The sequence below is a fragment of the Peromyscus maniculatus genome, chromosome 3 (genome assembly GCF_049852395.1).
Source record: "Peromyscus maniculatus bairdii isolate BWxNUB_F1_BW_parent chromosome 3, HU_Pman_BW_mat_3.1, whole genome shotgun sequence".
Taxonomy (NCBI): Eukaryota; Metazoa; Chordata; class Mammalia; order Rodentia; family Cricetidae; genus Peromyscus; species Peromyscus maniculatus.
In genome coordinates, this window is record NC_134854.1 from 38,571,933 (window position 1) to 38,586,700 (window position 14,768).

Genomic DNA, 14,768 nt, shown 5'->3' on the forward strand with positions numbered 1-14,768 from the left:
AAAGAAACCAAGGCTCTTCGTGACAAATAACTTGTACAGCAATATGTATCCAGAGATTTTTAAAGTTGTTAAAAATTATTATGTTGAAGATAAATATGAAAGAGCTATCCCAAATTTTCTTTTGATTTTACAAAACACCTCTTCTGTGTTTCATCTTTGTATTAAAAAATTTCCCTGAGTATTTTACTACTAACATCATATAGCTATTGTCTTAGTTAGGATTTCTATTACTGTGATAAACACTATGACCAAAAGCAAGTTAGGGAGGAAAGGTTTTATTTTGCTTACACTTCCACATCACTGTTCATCACTGAAGGAAGTCAAGTCAGGAACTCAAACAGGGCAGGATCCTAGAGGCAGGAGCTGATACAGAGGCTATAGAAGGATGCTGCTTACTGGCTTGCTCAGCCTGCTTTCTTACAGAACCCTGGACCACCATCCCAGGGGTGGCCCCATTCACAATGGGCTGGGCCCTCCCCCATCAATCACCAATGAAGAAAATGCCTTACAGCTGGATCCTAAAGAGGCATTTTCTCAATTAGGGTTCCTTCCTTTCAGATAACTCTAGCTTGTGTCCAGCCAGCACAAACGACCCAGCACAGATGTGTGTGTATGTGTGTGTGTGTGTGTGTGTGTGTGTGTAAATTCAAGTTGTGATGTTATAGTTTCTAATATGATCTTGAGATCTCTCAGCAGAAAGTGACCATAAGCCAAGTGAGATGCTGTGTAAGACACACCTGACCTGGAGCCAAGGTGGAAAGGGGTGTCAGAAAGGTGTGTAGTTATAAGAGTGAAACAGAATAAATGCTTTACCTAACTATCCCAGAGTTAGATATATTAATGAGTGTATCTAACTAAGGTTTCTTTTGCCAGTGAAGACTTTAAATTTATGACAAAAGCTTAGGTTTAGTTCTGATCTCATTACATTATTAAGGGTAAACTACAAAATGTAAAGTTTCGTATATGATGGAGTTTAGTAGGAACAGTGAACTCTGGTCAGATATGAACTGATTTTAAACATACCAAGAGAGGATAGAAATAGATGCAGTTACAAATCTTCATGCAGCTATTTTAACTTTGTCCACAGAGTCAAACAAGCACACGCTGAATGACACATCAGTAGTGACAGTCTCATTTACCACTGAGATACTAATTTCCAAATGTCCATCCCCAGGAAATAACTAGTGATCTCCCAAGAAAGGGCTGATACCAAGCCAGGAGAATGGGGGTGCTGCTGTGGATATCGCTCTGTATAAATAAAATGCTGATTGGCCAGTAGCCAGGCAGGACATATAGGCGAAAAAAGCAGAGAAGAGAATTCTGGGAAGTGGAGGCTGAGGCAGACACTGCCAGCCTCCATGAGGAGAAGCAACATGTTAAGATACCAGTGAGCCACATGGCAACTTATAGATTAATAGAAATGGGTTAATATAAGATATAAGAGACAGGCAGTGGTGGCGCACGCCTTTAATCCCAGCACTTGGGAGGCTGAGCCAGGCGGATCTCTGTGAGTTCGAGGCCAGCCTGCACTATCAAGTGAGTTCCAGGAAAGGTGCAAAGATACACAGAGAAACCCTGTCTCGAAAAAACAAAAAAACAAAAACAAACAAAACAAAAAACAACAACAAAAAAAGATATAAGTACAGTTAGCAAGAAGCCTGCCATGGCCATACAGTTTGTAAGCAATATAAGCATCTGTGTGTTTATTTTATAAGTGGGCTGTCAGACTGCTGGGGCTTGGCGGGACCCGGAGAGAAAACTCAAGCTACAGGGTGCAAAAAAACATGGAATACATTTTCATAAAGTAAGAAAGTATACAAACACACACACACACACACACACACACACACACACACACACACACACAAAGAAAAATCATGGAGATGGGCCAAAAGGAACCTACTTAAAGCATGAACATTGGACAAATCTGGAAGTAAAAATAAACGACAGGAATGGATTACACCCTACTGACTAAAATAAAAATTCACCAGGCCACACTATTAAATACAGACAAAGAAGTAAATCAGAAAGTGGAGAGGGATCTTTATAGCATACAGGAAGCAACCTAATACAATTGTTGAAGTAGTAGGCACAGTGGCATGCATGTGTAGTCCCAGAACTCAGGAGACTGATACAGAAGGGTCAGTTCAATCCAGAGGTTTCAGACCAGTCTGGGCAACATAAGGAGACCTATCTCAAATTTTAAAAAGAGTGTTTGAGTTGGGGGTGTGGGAGAATGTGTGGCTAGCATGTGAGACATCTGGATTCAATCCACTGCACTTCAATACCAAAAGATATTCTGAGCTACAGAAGGGATGATGGAATCAGAAACTATGATTGAGCAACTAGTAGAAGAGTAATTGGGTTTTGTATGAATCCTCAACTGATGTCAAAAATAGGTCAAAATTTTAGGAGGACTAAAATGCATATATAGTCTTTAGTATTTCCATACTAGGTGTTTGTTAATATCAAAAAGAAACCTAAAGGTACCACCTTCACCAGGTGACTAAGATCAACAACGCATCAATGCTCAGGTCATCATCTCATGCTCTGATGTGAAATACTTGGGAAGAGTACAGCATTCTGATACTCCTTCCTAGCCTGGGTAACTTGAACCTAATAATGAAAAAAATCAGAAAACCCACACAGAAAGAGAGTCTACAGAATAGTTAGCTTTTCTTCAACAGTATCATGTTATGAAAATTAGAGAAATCACAGAAGTTACTCCAAGTCAGATTTTCTTGACTGGACCTTTTGAGGTGAAAATACACACTTTAAATCTGGATCACTTAATATCAGAAGGCCAAACCTTCTCGTGGGAGCCTACACAAAAGGCTATTAAAGTAGAAAGCTTTTGTTTTTTGCCTGCTTGCCCTCATTCTCACTAGCAAGTTCATCCATCCTCCTGCTGGTATTCCTTCACTGGCATTAGAACCTACTTCTTTGAAATTCCAACATACACTATAGACAGATGAGACATCCAGCCTCATAGACTAAACAACTACTGGATTTGTGGACTTTCCATCAGTATACAGACACTGTTGACTCGCTGGGCCACACCCCATAAGCCACTCTTATAAATTCCATATATTTATACATATATTCATCCTATTAGCTCTGTTCCTCTAGAGAGCCCTAATACAGAAGCTTCTGATTTGGTGTGTTAATTTTGTATCCTGTTATTTTGCTGACAGTGTTTAATCAGCTCTAGAAGTTTCCCAGTGGAGGTTTTTGGGTTTTTTATGTATAAAATCATATCATCAGCAAATATACTTTAAGTTCTTTTCCTACTTGCATCCTCTTGCTCTACTGTGGAACAATCCTTTTCTACACTATGAATATGTATTACTCTCAGTGGTTAATAAAAAGCTGACAAGCCAGTAGGTGGGCAGGAAGTTAGGCAGGAAAGCCAAACTGAGAATCATGGGAAGAAGGAGGGCAGAGTCAGGAGAGATACCAGCCAGCTGCCTAGGAAGTAAGACATGCTGGAGGACAGGTAAAGCCACGAGCCACATTGCAATACATAGATTAATAGAAGTGAGTTAACTTAAGTTGTAAGAGCTGGTTAGTAATAAGCTTGAGCTATTGGCCAAACATTTATAAATAATATAAGCCTCTGTGTGGCAATTTGGGAAGCAGCTGCTAGGTATTTGGGAACAGGCAGGTGGAAGAGAAACATCCATCCACATTGATCTCCTTCAGTTGTCTCATTGCTCTAGCTAAGACTTCAGGTACTGTATTGAATAGGTACAGAGAGAGTAGGCATCCTTGTCTTGTTACTGATTTTGGTGGAAATGCTTTGAATTTCTTTCCTTTAGAATGAAGTTGGCCATGGGCTTGCTGTAAATTATCTTTATTATTTTGAGGTATATCCCTTGTATATCTAGTCTCTCTAGGACTTCTATCACAAAGATGTTGGATTTTTGTCTCAGACATTTTCTGTATCTAATACAATGACTGTGTGGTTTTTGTCTTTTAGTCTACTAATGTGGTGGATTATGTTTATTGTTTTACATTTGTTGAACCATCCCAGCATGCCTGGAATGAAACCAACTTGATCATGGTGGATTGCAACACAAATCTTAAAAGGTCTTATTGATAAAAAAACAAAACAAGCCCAGTGCCAGGTATTGGGGTGAATGCTGGAAGATCAGAGAAACAAAACAAGCCACAGCTTCCTCGTCTCACCAACTTCTCAGCTGATCCTGTTTCCTCAGACTGGAAGCCTCTGAGTCCTCATCCAAATGGATCTCAGATGAACTGTTGCTCAAAGCCTAAAAGCTTAAACGGGCTCTAGTTCCTGGTCCTCACACCTTATATACCTTTCTGTCATCACTTCCTGGGATTAAAGTCATGTATCCCCATGCCTGGCTGTTTCTAGAGTGGCTTTGAACTCACAGAGATCCAGATGGATCTTTGCCTTAAGAATGCTAGGATTATGCCGGGCGGTGGTGGCGCACGCCTTTAATCCCAGCACTCGGGAGGCAGAGCCAGGCGGATCTCTGTGAGTTCGAGGCCAGCCTGGGCTACCAAGTGAGTTCCAGGAAAGGCGCAAAGCTACACAGAGAAACCCTGTCTCGAAAAACCAAAAAAAAAAAAAAAAAAAAAAAAAAAAAAAAAAAAAAAAGAATGCTAGGATTAAAGGTGTGTGTGCCACCATTTTCTGGCCTCTATATCTAGTGGCTGTTGTTCTCTAAGCCCAGATAAGTTTATTAGAGTGCACAATACATTGGGGAACACAATATCACCATAGTGGATAATCTTTTTGATGTGTCCTTGGATTCATTTTGTAAATATTTTATTGGGAATTTTTACATCTATGGTCATAAAGGGATATTGGTCTATAATATTCCCTTTTTGTTGACTCTTTGTGTGGGTTTGGTATCAGGGTAAAGGCCACTTCAGAAAAAGAATTAGGAAATATTCCTTCAGTTTCTATGTTGTTAGTTCTTTGGAAGTCTATTAGAATTTGACACTGAATCCACCTGGTCCTGGGCTTTTACTGGTTGGGAGATTTTTAATGACTGCTTCTATTTCACTAGTGGTTATATGTCCATTTAAATTGTTTATTTCATCTTGATTTAAGTTTGGTAGGTTGTATATGTCATGAAATCCATCAATTTCCTTTAGGCTTCCCAGTTTGGTGGAATAGAAATTATTAAAAATGTGTGTCCTTGTGATTCTCTGAATTTCTTCGCTATCTGTTATAGTGTTCTCCTTTTCACCCCTCTCTATATATTTTAGTTAAGTTGGTTAAAGGTTTGTCAATATTACTGATTTTTTTCAAAGAATCAACTCTGTTTCATTGAGTCTTTGGAATTTTTTTTGCCATTTCAGCTCTGAGTTGATTATTTCTTTCCACCTACTCTTTCAGGGTAGTTTTGTTGTTTTGTTTTTCTAGAGCTTCAATTATTAAGTTAGTAATATGAAATTTCTTCAGTTTTTTTTAATGTAGTCACTTAGTGCTATGACATTGCCTCTTGGAACTGCTTTCTGCATTCATCATGTCTTATAGGTTTGGGTATGTCGTGTTTTCATTTTTGTTCAACTCTAAAAAGTTTTTGTTTCTTTCTTGATTTTCTGTCTTGACCCAACTCATTAGTGAGTTATTCAGCTTCCGAGAGTTTGTAGACTTTCTACCATTTCTATTGTTATTGACATCTAGCTGTAATCCATGATGGTCATATAGCATATAGGGTACTCTTTCAAATTTTTTAGATCTGTTGAGACTTAGTTTGTATCTGAATATGGGGTAAATTTTGGAGAAAGTTCTATAGGCTGCTGAGAAGAAGATATATTCAGAGTGTTTGGGTGAAACTATAGATGTCTGTTAGAATCATTTGATTTCTGATGTTATTTAACTCCAGTATTTCTCTATTCACTTTTAATCTGGATGACCTGTGTATTAGTGGGCATGGGGAACTGAAGTTGCCCGCTATCGCTGTGTGAGGGTCAGCATGGGATTTTAGCTGTAGTAGTGTTTCTTTTATAACCTTGGTGCCTTCGTGCTTGGTGCATAGATGTTTAGAATTGTGAGTTCTCTTGGTGGGTTTTCCCTTTAATAAATAGGTAGTGTTCGTTCCTGTCTCTTCTGAATGGTCTGGGGTTGATGTTTATTTATTTTTTTAATATTAAAATAGGTCCATTTGCCCAATTCTTGGTTACATTTGTTTGGAATAACTTTTTCCATTCTTTTACTCTAAGGTGATGTCTGTCCTTGGTGGTGAGGTATTGTTTCTCGGATGAAGCAGAAAGGTGGATCCTGTTTTCTAATTCAATGTTTTTTTTTTTTTTTTGTTTTTTTTTTTAAATTGGGGAATTGATACCATTGAGTTAAAAAATAAACAGTATTTATTAATTCACGTTATTTTGTGGTTTGTTTGGGTTTTCTCCTCACTTTTGGCTAACTGTTCTGGGATTATTTCTGGTGGCCTGTTGTGTGTAATAAATGTCTTTTCTGTAGAGCTGAACTGGTGGACAGAATTATTTAAATTTGTTTTTGTTATGAAACTTTTTCTTTCTCTGTTGATTCTGACTGATAATCTTGCTGGGTATATAGGCTGACCTGGCATCCCTAAAGCTTACAGAACATTTGTCCAGGCCTTTCCAGCTTACCTTATATGTGACTTGGTCTTTTTTTTTTTTTTTCCACGTTTTAAAATCCTTTCTTTGCTTTGTACATTTAATGTTTTACATGGGTAGTTTCTTTTCTGGGCCTGTCTCTTTGGTGTTCTGTATATCTATTGATAGGCATCTCTCTTTAGATTGGAGACATTTTCTTCTATGATTTTGTTCAAAATATTTTCCATGACTTTGACTTTGATTCTTCTCCTTCTTTTATAGTTATTACTCATAGGTTTGGTTTTTTTCCATAGTGTTCCATTTCCTGGATTTTTATTTATTTAATGTTTCTTTTGTCTAGACTAGCAATTCTTCTTTCTGTCTTGTCTTTAAAACTTGAAATTCTTCCTTCCATGTTTTCTAATCTGTGGGTGGGACTTACCTCTAAGGTTTTTGTTTGTTTTTCATTTCCAGTTTTATTTCAGTTTAGGTTTCTTTAGTGATTCTTTTTCTTTGTTAAATTCTACTTTCATATACCTTGAATTGTTTTCACTATTTCATTCAACTGTTTGTGTTTTCCCAGACTTTATTACGGCATGCATTCACATCCTCTTTAGGGTCTTTGAACATATTCATAATTGCTATTTTGAAGTCCTCATCTTATGCTTCAGCTAAATTGCTTTTCTCAGGACTTCTTACAATAGAATTGCAGACTTCTGAGGGAAGCATACTCTTGTGGTTGTTCATATTTGGATTTTTTACACTGGGATCTAGACATCTGGAATCATAGCATCTGTAGTGTTTCTTGGTATAGGGATCTGGTTTTATCTTTGCTGGTTGAGTGTTCCATTCTTTGGTTGTTCTGCCCACTCTGGGTCCTAGTCAAGTATGGCAGCTGTGGGGTCCTTGGGGATCCCTAGTAGAGCAAGGTTCTGTGTGTCAGCAAAGTCTGAAAGGACTGGAGATGATCTAGAAGGGAAGGCTAGAAGGGGATGCCAGGAAGAACCAGTTGGAGCCTGGGTCTCTGGGGATGAGTGTTGTGACTAGATTGCTTATCTTTGTTTTATGAAAGTTAACGGGTATATAATATACAATAATTAAAGAAAAATTTAGATGTCATGCACCAACTTCTGAAATGCACTTAATGGACAATATGTATGTAAATATTATACTTTAAAGGAGCCTACATACTGTGTTAGCCTAGGGGAAAAGCTGGATCCATTTTGTTTTTAAGACTTTCAGCCTGTGCATATGATTACAGCTTATATGAGCTATGTAACCCAGAGTTTTGAAAATGACATAGATTTGAATTTTTAAGTGGGCAAAGATTAGGTTTTACTCTAGTAATAACATACAAAGAAACATACCTCATTCAGACAGCGGAAAGCTGGTGTTTCAGCTAAATTGACAAGCCTCTCCTCTCGAATGTTAATTGTGGGCATTATGACAGAAGGGTGCTCCTTCTGGTCCTTTTTATTTTTCTCCTCTTCTGTTTCTTCTGCTTCTTCCGTGTCATCTTCATTTTCTTTTTCTGGGTCTGTGCTATCGTCTTCCATTTTTCACAATTCTAAAATAAAACCAGTTCATATTTAACTATTTAAGCATGTCTTCACTTACAAAGTAATAGAAAATTGTACAAAGTAAGCAAAGGTTAACTAAAATAAGTTAGGCTCTGTCTGCTCTCTCTCTCTGGAACAAAACCCAGGCCTTGAGCATGCTATGTAAGTTCTCTACTACCTCCATATGCCCTCAGCCTCCGATGCTATCTACAATACATTCAGGCTATTGATGCACTGAGAAAAATGTATAACTAGATGACAAGCAAGCTGGCTATGAGAGACTAACCAATCAGTGAACTCTGGATTTGATTAAGAGACCCTGCCCCAAAGGATAAGGTGAAAAATCAATCAAAGAAGATTCTGGACATCAACCTGGGGCCTCCACATGCACAGTGCCCCCTAAAATGTAAACGTACATACATGCAAACTGTACGTACACATATATCCTAAAATTATTAGTAGTGACTCTGGAAAATATAAACCAGCAGCCATCTTGAGATCCAGGCATGGGAAGGGTGAGGGGAGGCAGAAACAGGCTCTTAGGAAGCCAAGCAGAGAACAGGCAGCAGTCTGTTGGAACATGCTATACTTATCCATTCAAACCCCATTCTTATCCATCCAATAAATAATATGCAGCAGGGTCGGAACATGTCTAATCTTAAGCAGCAGACCCTTTCTCCCATTTAATTCCTAGTAGCAAAAGGGTTACAATAAGAACATGAGTCAAATATGACCACATATGACAGTGGCAGGACCTCTCTAGCTACCCGCTAGGCTAATCACACTTTGCTTTCTGATACTTCTATAGCACGTAGCTTGTCCATGCTTTTGTAGGCACACTTAAAATACTGTATGATAATTTATTATTTTTCATACTGTTTCCTGTTGTAGAATATTAGTTTAAGATGTGTTACATTCATTTATGCTGTGGAACATTTGTTGAATGATGCAATGATGCATTACATTCTTTTATGTTGCATTTGTTTAACTCTGCAAAGTTGTGTTACTTTGCCTGTGCAAAACTGTGCCTTCCTAAAACACCTGATTGGTCTAATAAAGAGATAAATGGCCAATAGCTAGTCAGGAGAGTGATAGGTGGAGCTGCCAGGCAGAAAGAATAAAAAAGAGGATAAATCTAGGGAAGGGAGCAAGGAGCAAGAAAAGGAGGAGAGGAGGAACCAGAGGCCAGCCACATAGCTAGACACAGAGTAAGAAGGAAAGAAAGATATAGAATAAATAAAGGCAAAATCCCAGAGGCAAAACATAGTTAAAGAGAAATGGGATAAGTTAAGTTAGAAAAGCTAGTTAGAAACAAGCCAAGCTAAGGCCGGGCATTCATAAGTAAGAATAAGTATCTGTGTATTTATTTGGGAGCTGAGTGGCAGACCTCCAAAGAGTAAAACAAGAATCAACTACAATCTCCCTAATTATACTTCTTAAAAAGGAAACTGCATTTGTGTAGGTATCTTCAATACCCAGCAAGTAATACATATAATAGAATGTGTACCAAGATTATTTGCCAATAGAGCAAACAATTTCAGCTACTCCTCTCATTTTACAACTGCAAATAATTTGCTGGGATTTCAGGCATGAAGTGCTAATGCCAAACCGATGAAGTGACAATAACCTAGTCAACGTGTTAGAACATTAACCCGTCCAAGCAGAAGTTCCGGAGAGCAACACCGGACCCCCCCCCCACTTCTGTCACCAGCTTGGAAAATCCTCTGCCCCAGGCCATGCCAGCAGGCTCCCTGAGAAGCTGCCTAATCCAGTGGAAAAGGAGGGAAAAAGCAAGAAAAATTTATGATGAAAATTACCCAAAATAAAAAATTTACCCCTTAAGATGTTTTATTGTTTATGAAATACAATAAATTTAATGATGATACATGAAAACAAAATAAATACAGACTACATAAATTACAAGAAAAAGTTTTATAATAATTTTATATAATAAAATAAATAATAGTGCAGTGACATCTTGCCTGGTCATAAGATTTTTCTGACTCATTTTTTCTGCAAAATAATTTATTAGGTTATCAAAATTTATACTTTTGCAATTTCATTTTTAATTGACATGATTGAAAATGATGTCAGCTGCTCTTGGGAAATATAAAATCACAAGTAATTTTTGGCCATGTTTAATGGAGAAGAAGGTTGATAACATCAAGATAAATTTCTAAAGAGTTATTTTAAAATATAATATCTAGAGTCAATGAGCCTCTTTTGTAGAACACTGTTTTTCAAGAATAATGGTTATTGCATTCTTTAAAACAATTTTGAAAATTTTATATGCATGGTGTTTTGCATGTATGTTGGTCTCTACGTCTGTACATCACATGCATGCAGTAAGTACTCTCAGAGGCCAGAGGAGGGCATCAGATCCCCTAGAACTAGAGTTACAGACAGCTGTGAGCCACCGTATGGCTGCTAGGAATTGAACCAGGGTCCTCTGGAAGAGCAGTCAGTACTCCTAACCACTGAACCATCTTCCCAACTCTAATTATATTCATGCATGAACTGAATTTCAAGTGCAAAATCATTTAATATTCATCTTAGTGTTTCCTGGCACATTTGTGCAGCTGTGGAGACTACCAGACTCTAAGCAAGTCTTTAGGCTTAGTATTGACACCAAAACACTTCCTTATTGTCTTAGTGAGCCTGTCTATTGCTATGATGAAACACCAGGACTAAAATGCAAGTTGGGAAGGAAAGGGTTTACTAGGCTTACATTTCAGCATTGCTGTTCATCACTGAAGGAAGTTAGGACAGGAACTCCAACAGGGCAAAATCCTGGAGGCAGTAGTTGATGCACAGGCCATGGAAGGGAGCTGCTTACTGGCTTGCTTCCCATGGCTTGCTCAGCCCATCTTATAGAACCGAGAACCACCAGCTGGGGCATTGCCCCACCCACTATGGGCTGAGCCCTGCCCCATTGATCACTAATTGAGAAAATGCCTTACAGCTGGATCTCATGGAAGCATTTCTTCAGCTGAGGCTCCTTTCTCTGATGACTCTAGCTTCTGTCAAGTTGACACACAAAACTACCCAGTATAGTATGTAACCTGTTCCTATAAGTTTATTGCCTTAGTTAAGGTGACTATTGCTGTGATGAAACACTGTGACCAAAGAAATTTTGGGAGAAAGGGTTTGTTTGGCTTACACTTTATAGTACTGCTCGCTGAAAGAAGTCAGGACAGGAACTCAAAACAGGGCAGGAACCTGGAGGCAGGAGCTGGTGCAAAGGCCATGGAGGAGTGCTGTTTACTGGTTTGCTCCTTACAGATGGCTTGTTCAACCTGCTTTCTTATAGAACCCAGGATCACCAGCCCAGGGATGGCACCACCCACAATGGGCTGGGCCCTCTCTCAACGATCACTAACTAAGAAAATGCCCTTCAAGCTTGTCTACAGCCTGATCTTATGAAGGTGTTTTCTTAGTTGAGGTTCCCTCCTCTCAGATGACTTTAGCTTATACCAAGTTGACATAAAACTATCCAGTAGATTCATTTACAAAGAAAGAACACAATGACAATTGTTCTTCCTTATTAGTTCTTAGTTTAATGAAAAACCTCATATGAAAATATTCATTTCTGTCAAATGCAACAATATTTACATTTAATTTGTATGTTCAAGACTGTGTAATACTGTAGTAGTTTTCAAAACTGGAGCTATTGAAACCCTGAGGAATTGTTAACTCCAATACTGTTTATTGTAGTCTTTGTGTTTCCTTCAATTTTGTAATAATTTACTAAAATGTTTCCAAACTAAAAAGTTTTCTGCATGAGTGTCAGCAGTTCTGCCCTTAATGATGCCAATTTGTACCTGAGTCCTGGCCTAACTGCCTTAGGTCTCCACAGTGTCCGAAACCACACTCAAGCAGGCAGCTGAGACCAGGCCACAGGGTCAATGGCTCAACACCCACACTGCTGGCCACAGTTCTTCGCTTGTGTCCACTGCTGCATGGCCTGCCTGCTTGTCCAGTTCAAGTAGAAGCTTGATTGTTCCAATGAAACACAACCTAAAAAAGACAATCACCAAACAGATGCTGACACGTGGCATCAAGCCAGGGATCTTCTGCTCTACAACATACACAACTACCTGGATCACCAATCTACCAAGGCAGGTGTACATTGTAGCTACTGGTTTGTTCTAAGCAGAGCACAAAGCAGTCTGTAAGAGGGTTTCTACAAGGTACCGTTGGCCCCATTTAGATGGAGAAGGTGCCTCTCCTGAATGCCAGTCTTATTATCTGCTCCTTTTGATCTCAGAATTGCATGAATCTGCTCTTAGCTAAAGAAACAGTCCACACTTCATACTCCTTTCAGGAAAGACACTGCCACTGTCTTCCTTTTGAGGTCTGGCCATTGCTGCAGTCTGTACTGTCTCATGTCTGTCTTATGAGGTTCGCTGTTCCTTGATGGCAATGGCACTAGTCTCAAACGGAATGCATGTTGTTAAATGAACCAGAAAGGTTGGGTGGGTTCTGTTCTTGAATGTACTGCTCAAGTGCCCACAGACATATCATTGTCCATTGAATTTTTTCCTCTATCAAATGAGAATACCCGTAGCTAACTCATCTTATTTCAGAAAATCACAGCTTATAGCTTCCACCTGGCCATTCTAATTCCCTCCAGTCATGAGTTATTCATTTCCTTTCTCTGGCTACTGCAAGTTTCCTCATAGTTGGTGACGTGTGTTTTCATCAGGAACACCAGATTATCTGTTTTTATGTGATGTTAGTGGCTTCTGATATCATTTAGACACCCCCCTTAAGCACACATATTTGTTCATTGTTTACAGTACTACCACAAACCACTCCTTTCATAGCTGTACAATGGGGTATTCAACATATGGGATGTTTCCAGCTTTTTGCCATTACAAAAGCATTATAAAGTATAGCAAACTACTTATTTTATAAGCCCCTAATTATAATGGCACTAAGATTGAGGCAACCTTCCCAAAGCATTGTACCCTTGATGTGGTACAGTTTGTGTAGGTAACAGATGAGTAGTGGGGCTGGATCCCGGGGTTAAGGACACTTGCTGCTCTTGCAGAGGACCTGGTTTTGATTACCAAGACCTACATGACAGATAACAACTATAGTTCCAGGGCATCCTTCACTAGGCATGCATGTGGTGCACATACATGCATGTAAACACTCACATTCATAATTTTTTAATTAAAAATATTTTTAAAAGATGAATACTATGCTACATATGGACAAATTTCCCCATTTACTGAAAATCTCCATCTTTATTCTCTTAAACATTGTAAATATTTGAATGCAAGCAAAGCATTTCACATCATATAGTTACACTATAACAGAGTTCTAGGAGACATTACCAGACAAACTTCAACATACAAATTTCCCTCAGGTATATGAAAAGGTGTTCAACATTTTAAATTATGAGGAAGATTCAAATCAAAAGCACAGTGAGCACCACATACCCATGAGGAGGCCTACTGTAAACCAAACTAAAAGCTAACAGGGGTTGAAGAAGATACGAACTAAATCTTTGTACACTCTTAGCAGAAATCTAAATTGGTAAAATAATTACCAAATTGTGGGGGCCAAGCTCCCACATTTATTTACTCCATCGACTTTTGAGGAGTGAGGGATTTAGATAGAAATATAGAAGAGAGAGACAGAAACATAGGATAGCCTCTGGAAGGCCTGGGTCAAAACCCACCAGCCCCTTCTGTCTTTTCTAAAGCGCTTTTAAAGGAATGCCAAGGGATGGAGCAAAAGACCTCCCCACAGCACAGCCAAGTACAGACCATCCCAAATGCCTAGTAACCACGCATGTGGTCAAGCCATCCCCTAATGCAGCCCTGCTGTGTAAAGCAAGCTCAGATCTCACTAGAAAGCTTTTGTGGGCTCCCACATCAATTACATTATGTGGACTTAATAAATCACAAAGCAAATGGCCTTAGATTCAATGGTATAACTTCTGATATATCCCCAAAGAACTGAAATCATGATCTCAAAGATTTATCAGCACTTTCATATTCCTTGACAGTCCAGTGTCACTCACAAGAACTGAGTTACAGAATCAATGCAGTGTCATAATAGATGAATGATAAAGGAAGTATAATCTGTTTAAACAATGAACACCAGTCAGCCTTCAGAAGAAAGGGGATTCTGATGTTAGGGTTTCTATTGTGACAAAACATCATGACCATAGCAACTCTAATAAAGGAAAACATTTAATTGGGACTGGCTTACAGTTCAGAGGTTTAGTCCATTATCATCATGGCAAGAAGCATGGTGGTATGCAGGCAGACATGGTGCTGGAGAGGTAGCTGAGAGTTCTACATCCAGATTGGCAGGCAGCAGAGAGAAAGTGTCACTGGGCCCAGCATAAGATTCTGAGAACTCAAAGCCCATTCTCAGGGACACACGTCCTCCAGCAAGGTCACACCTACTCCAACAAGACCACACTTCCTAATAGTGCCACTCCCTAAGAGCCTATGGGGCTATTTTCATTCAAACCACCACAGTGATATTATGGATAGACCCAGAGATCATTACTTGAAATAAAATAAACTGGAAAGGGAGATGGGGTTACTGTATTCTATATACTCATAGAAACAGAGTTGGGTGGTGGTTGTGAGCAATTATGGGGAATGTGGAGGGTTGGCTACAGGT

At 38.9% G+C, this 14,768-nt stretch overlaps 1 protein-coding gene across 6 annotated transcripts in view; it reads right to left on the minus strand.

Moving 5' to 3' along the window:
• Positions 1–14,768, minus strand: part of Ccdc146 (coiled-coil domain containing 146) — a 156,188-nt gene that overhangs the window by 119,798 nt on the left and 21,622 nt on the right. For 4 of the 6 annotated variants that reach the window (XM_042272898.2, XM_076565954.1, XM_042272899.2 and 1 more), the window contains exon 2: positions 7,929–8,128. In XM_042272898.2, coding sequence (XP_042128832.1) covers positions 7,929–8,117 — 189 coding nt within the window. In that variant the 5' untranslated portion in view covers positions 8,118–8,128. Of the gene's footprint in view, positions 1–7,928; positions 8,129–11,941; positions 12,138–14,768 lie in introns of all 6 variants that reach the window. The other 2 variants (XM_042272897.2, XM_076565955.1) reach the window with 1 other exon arrangement.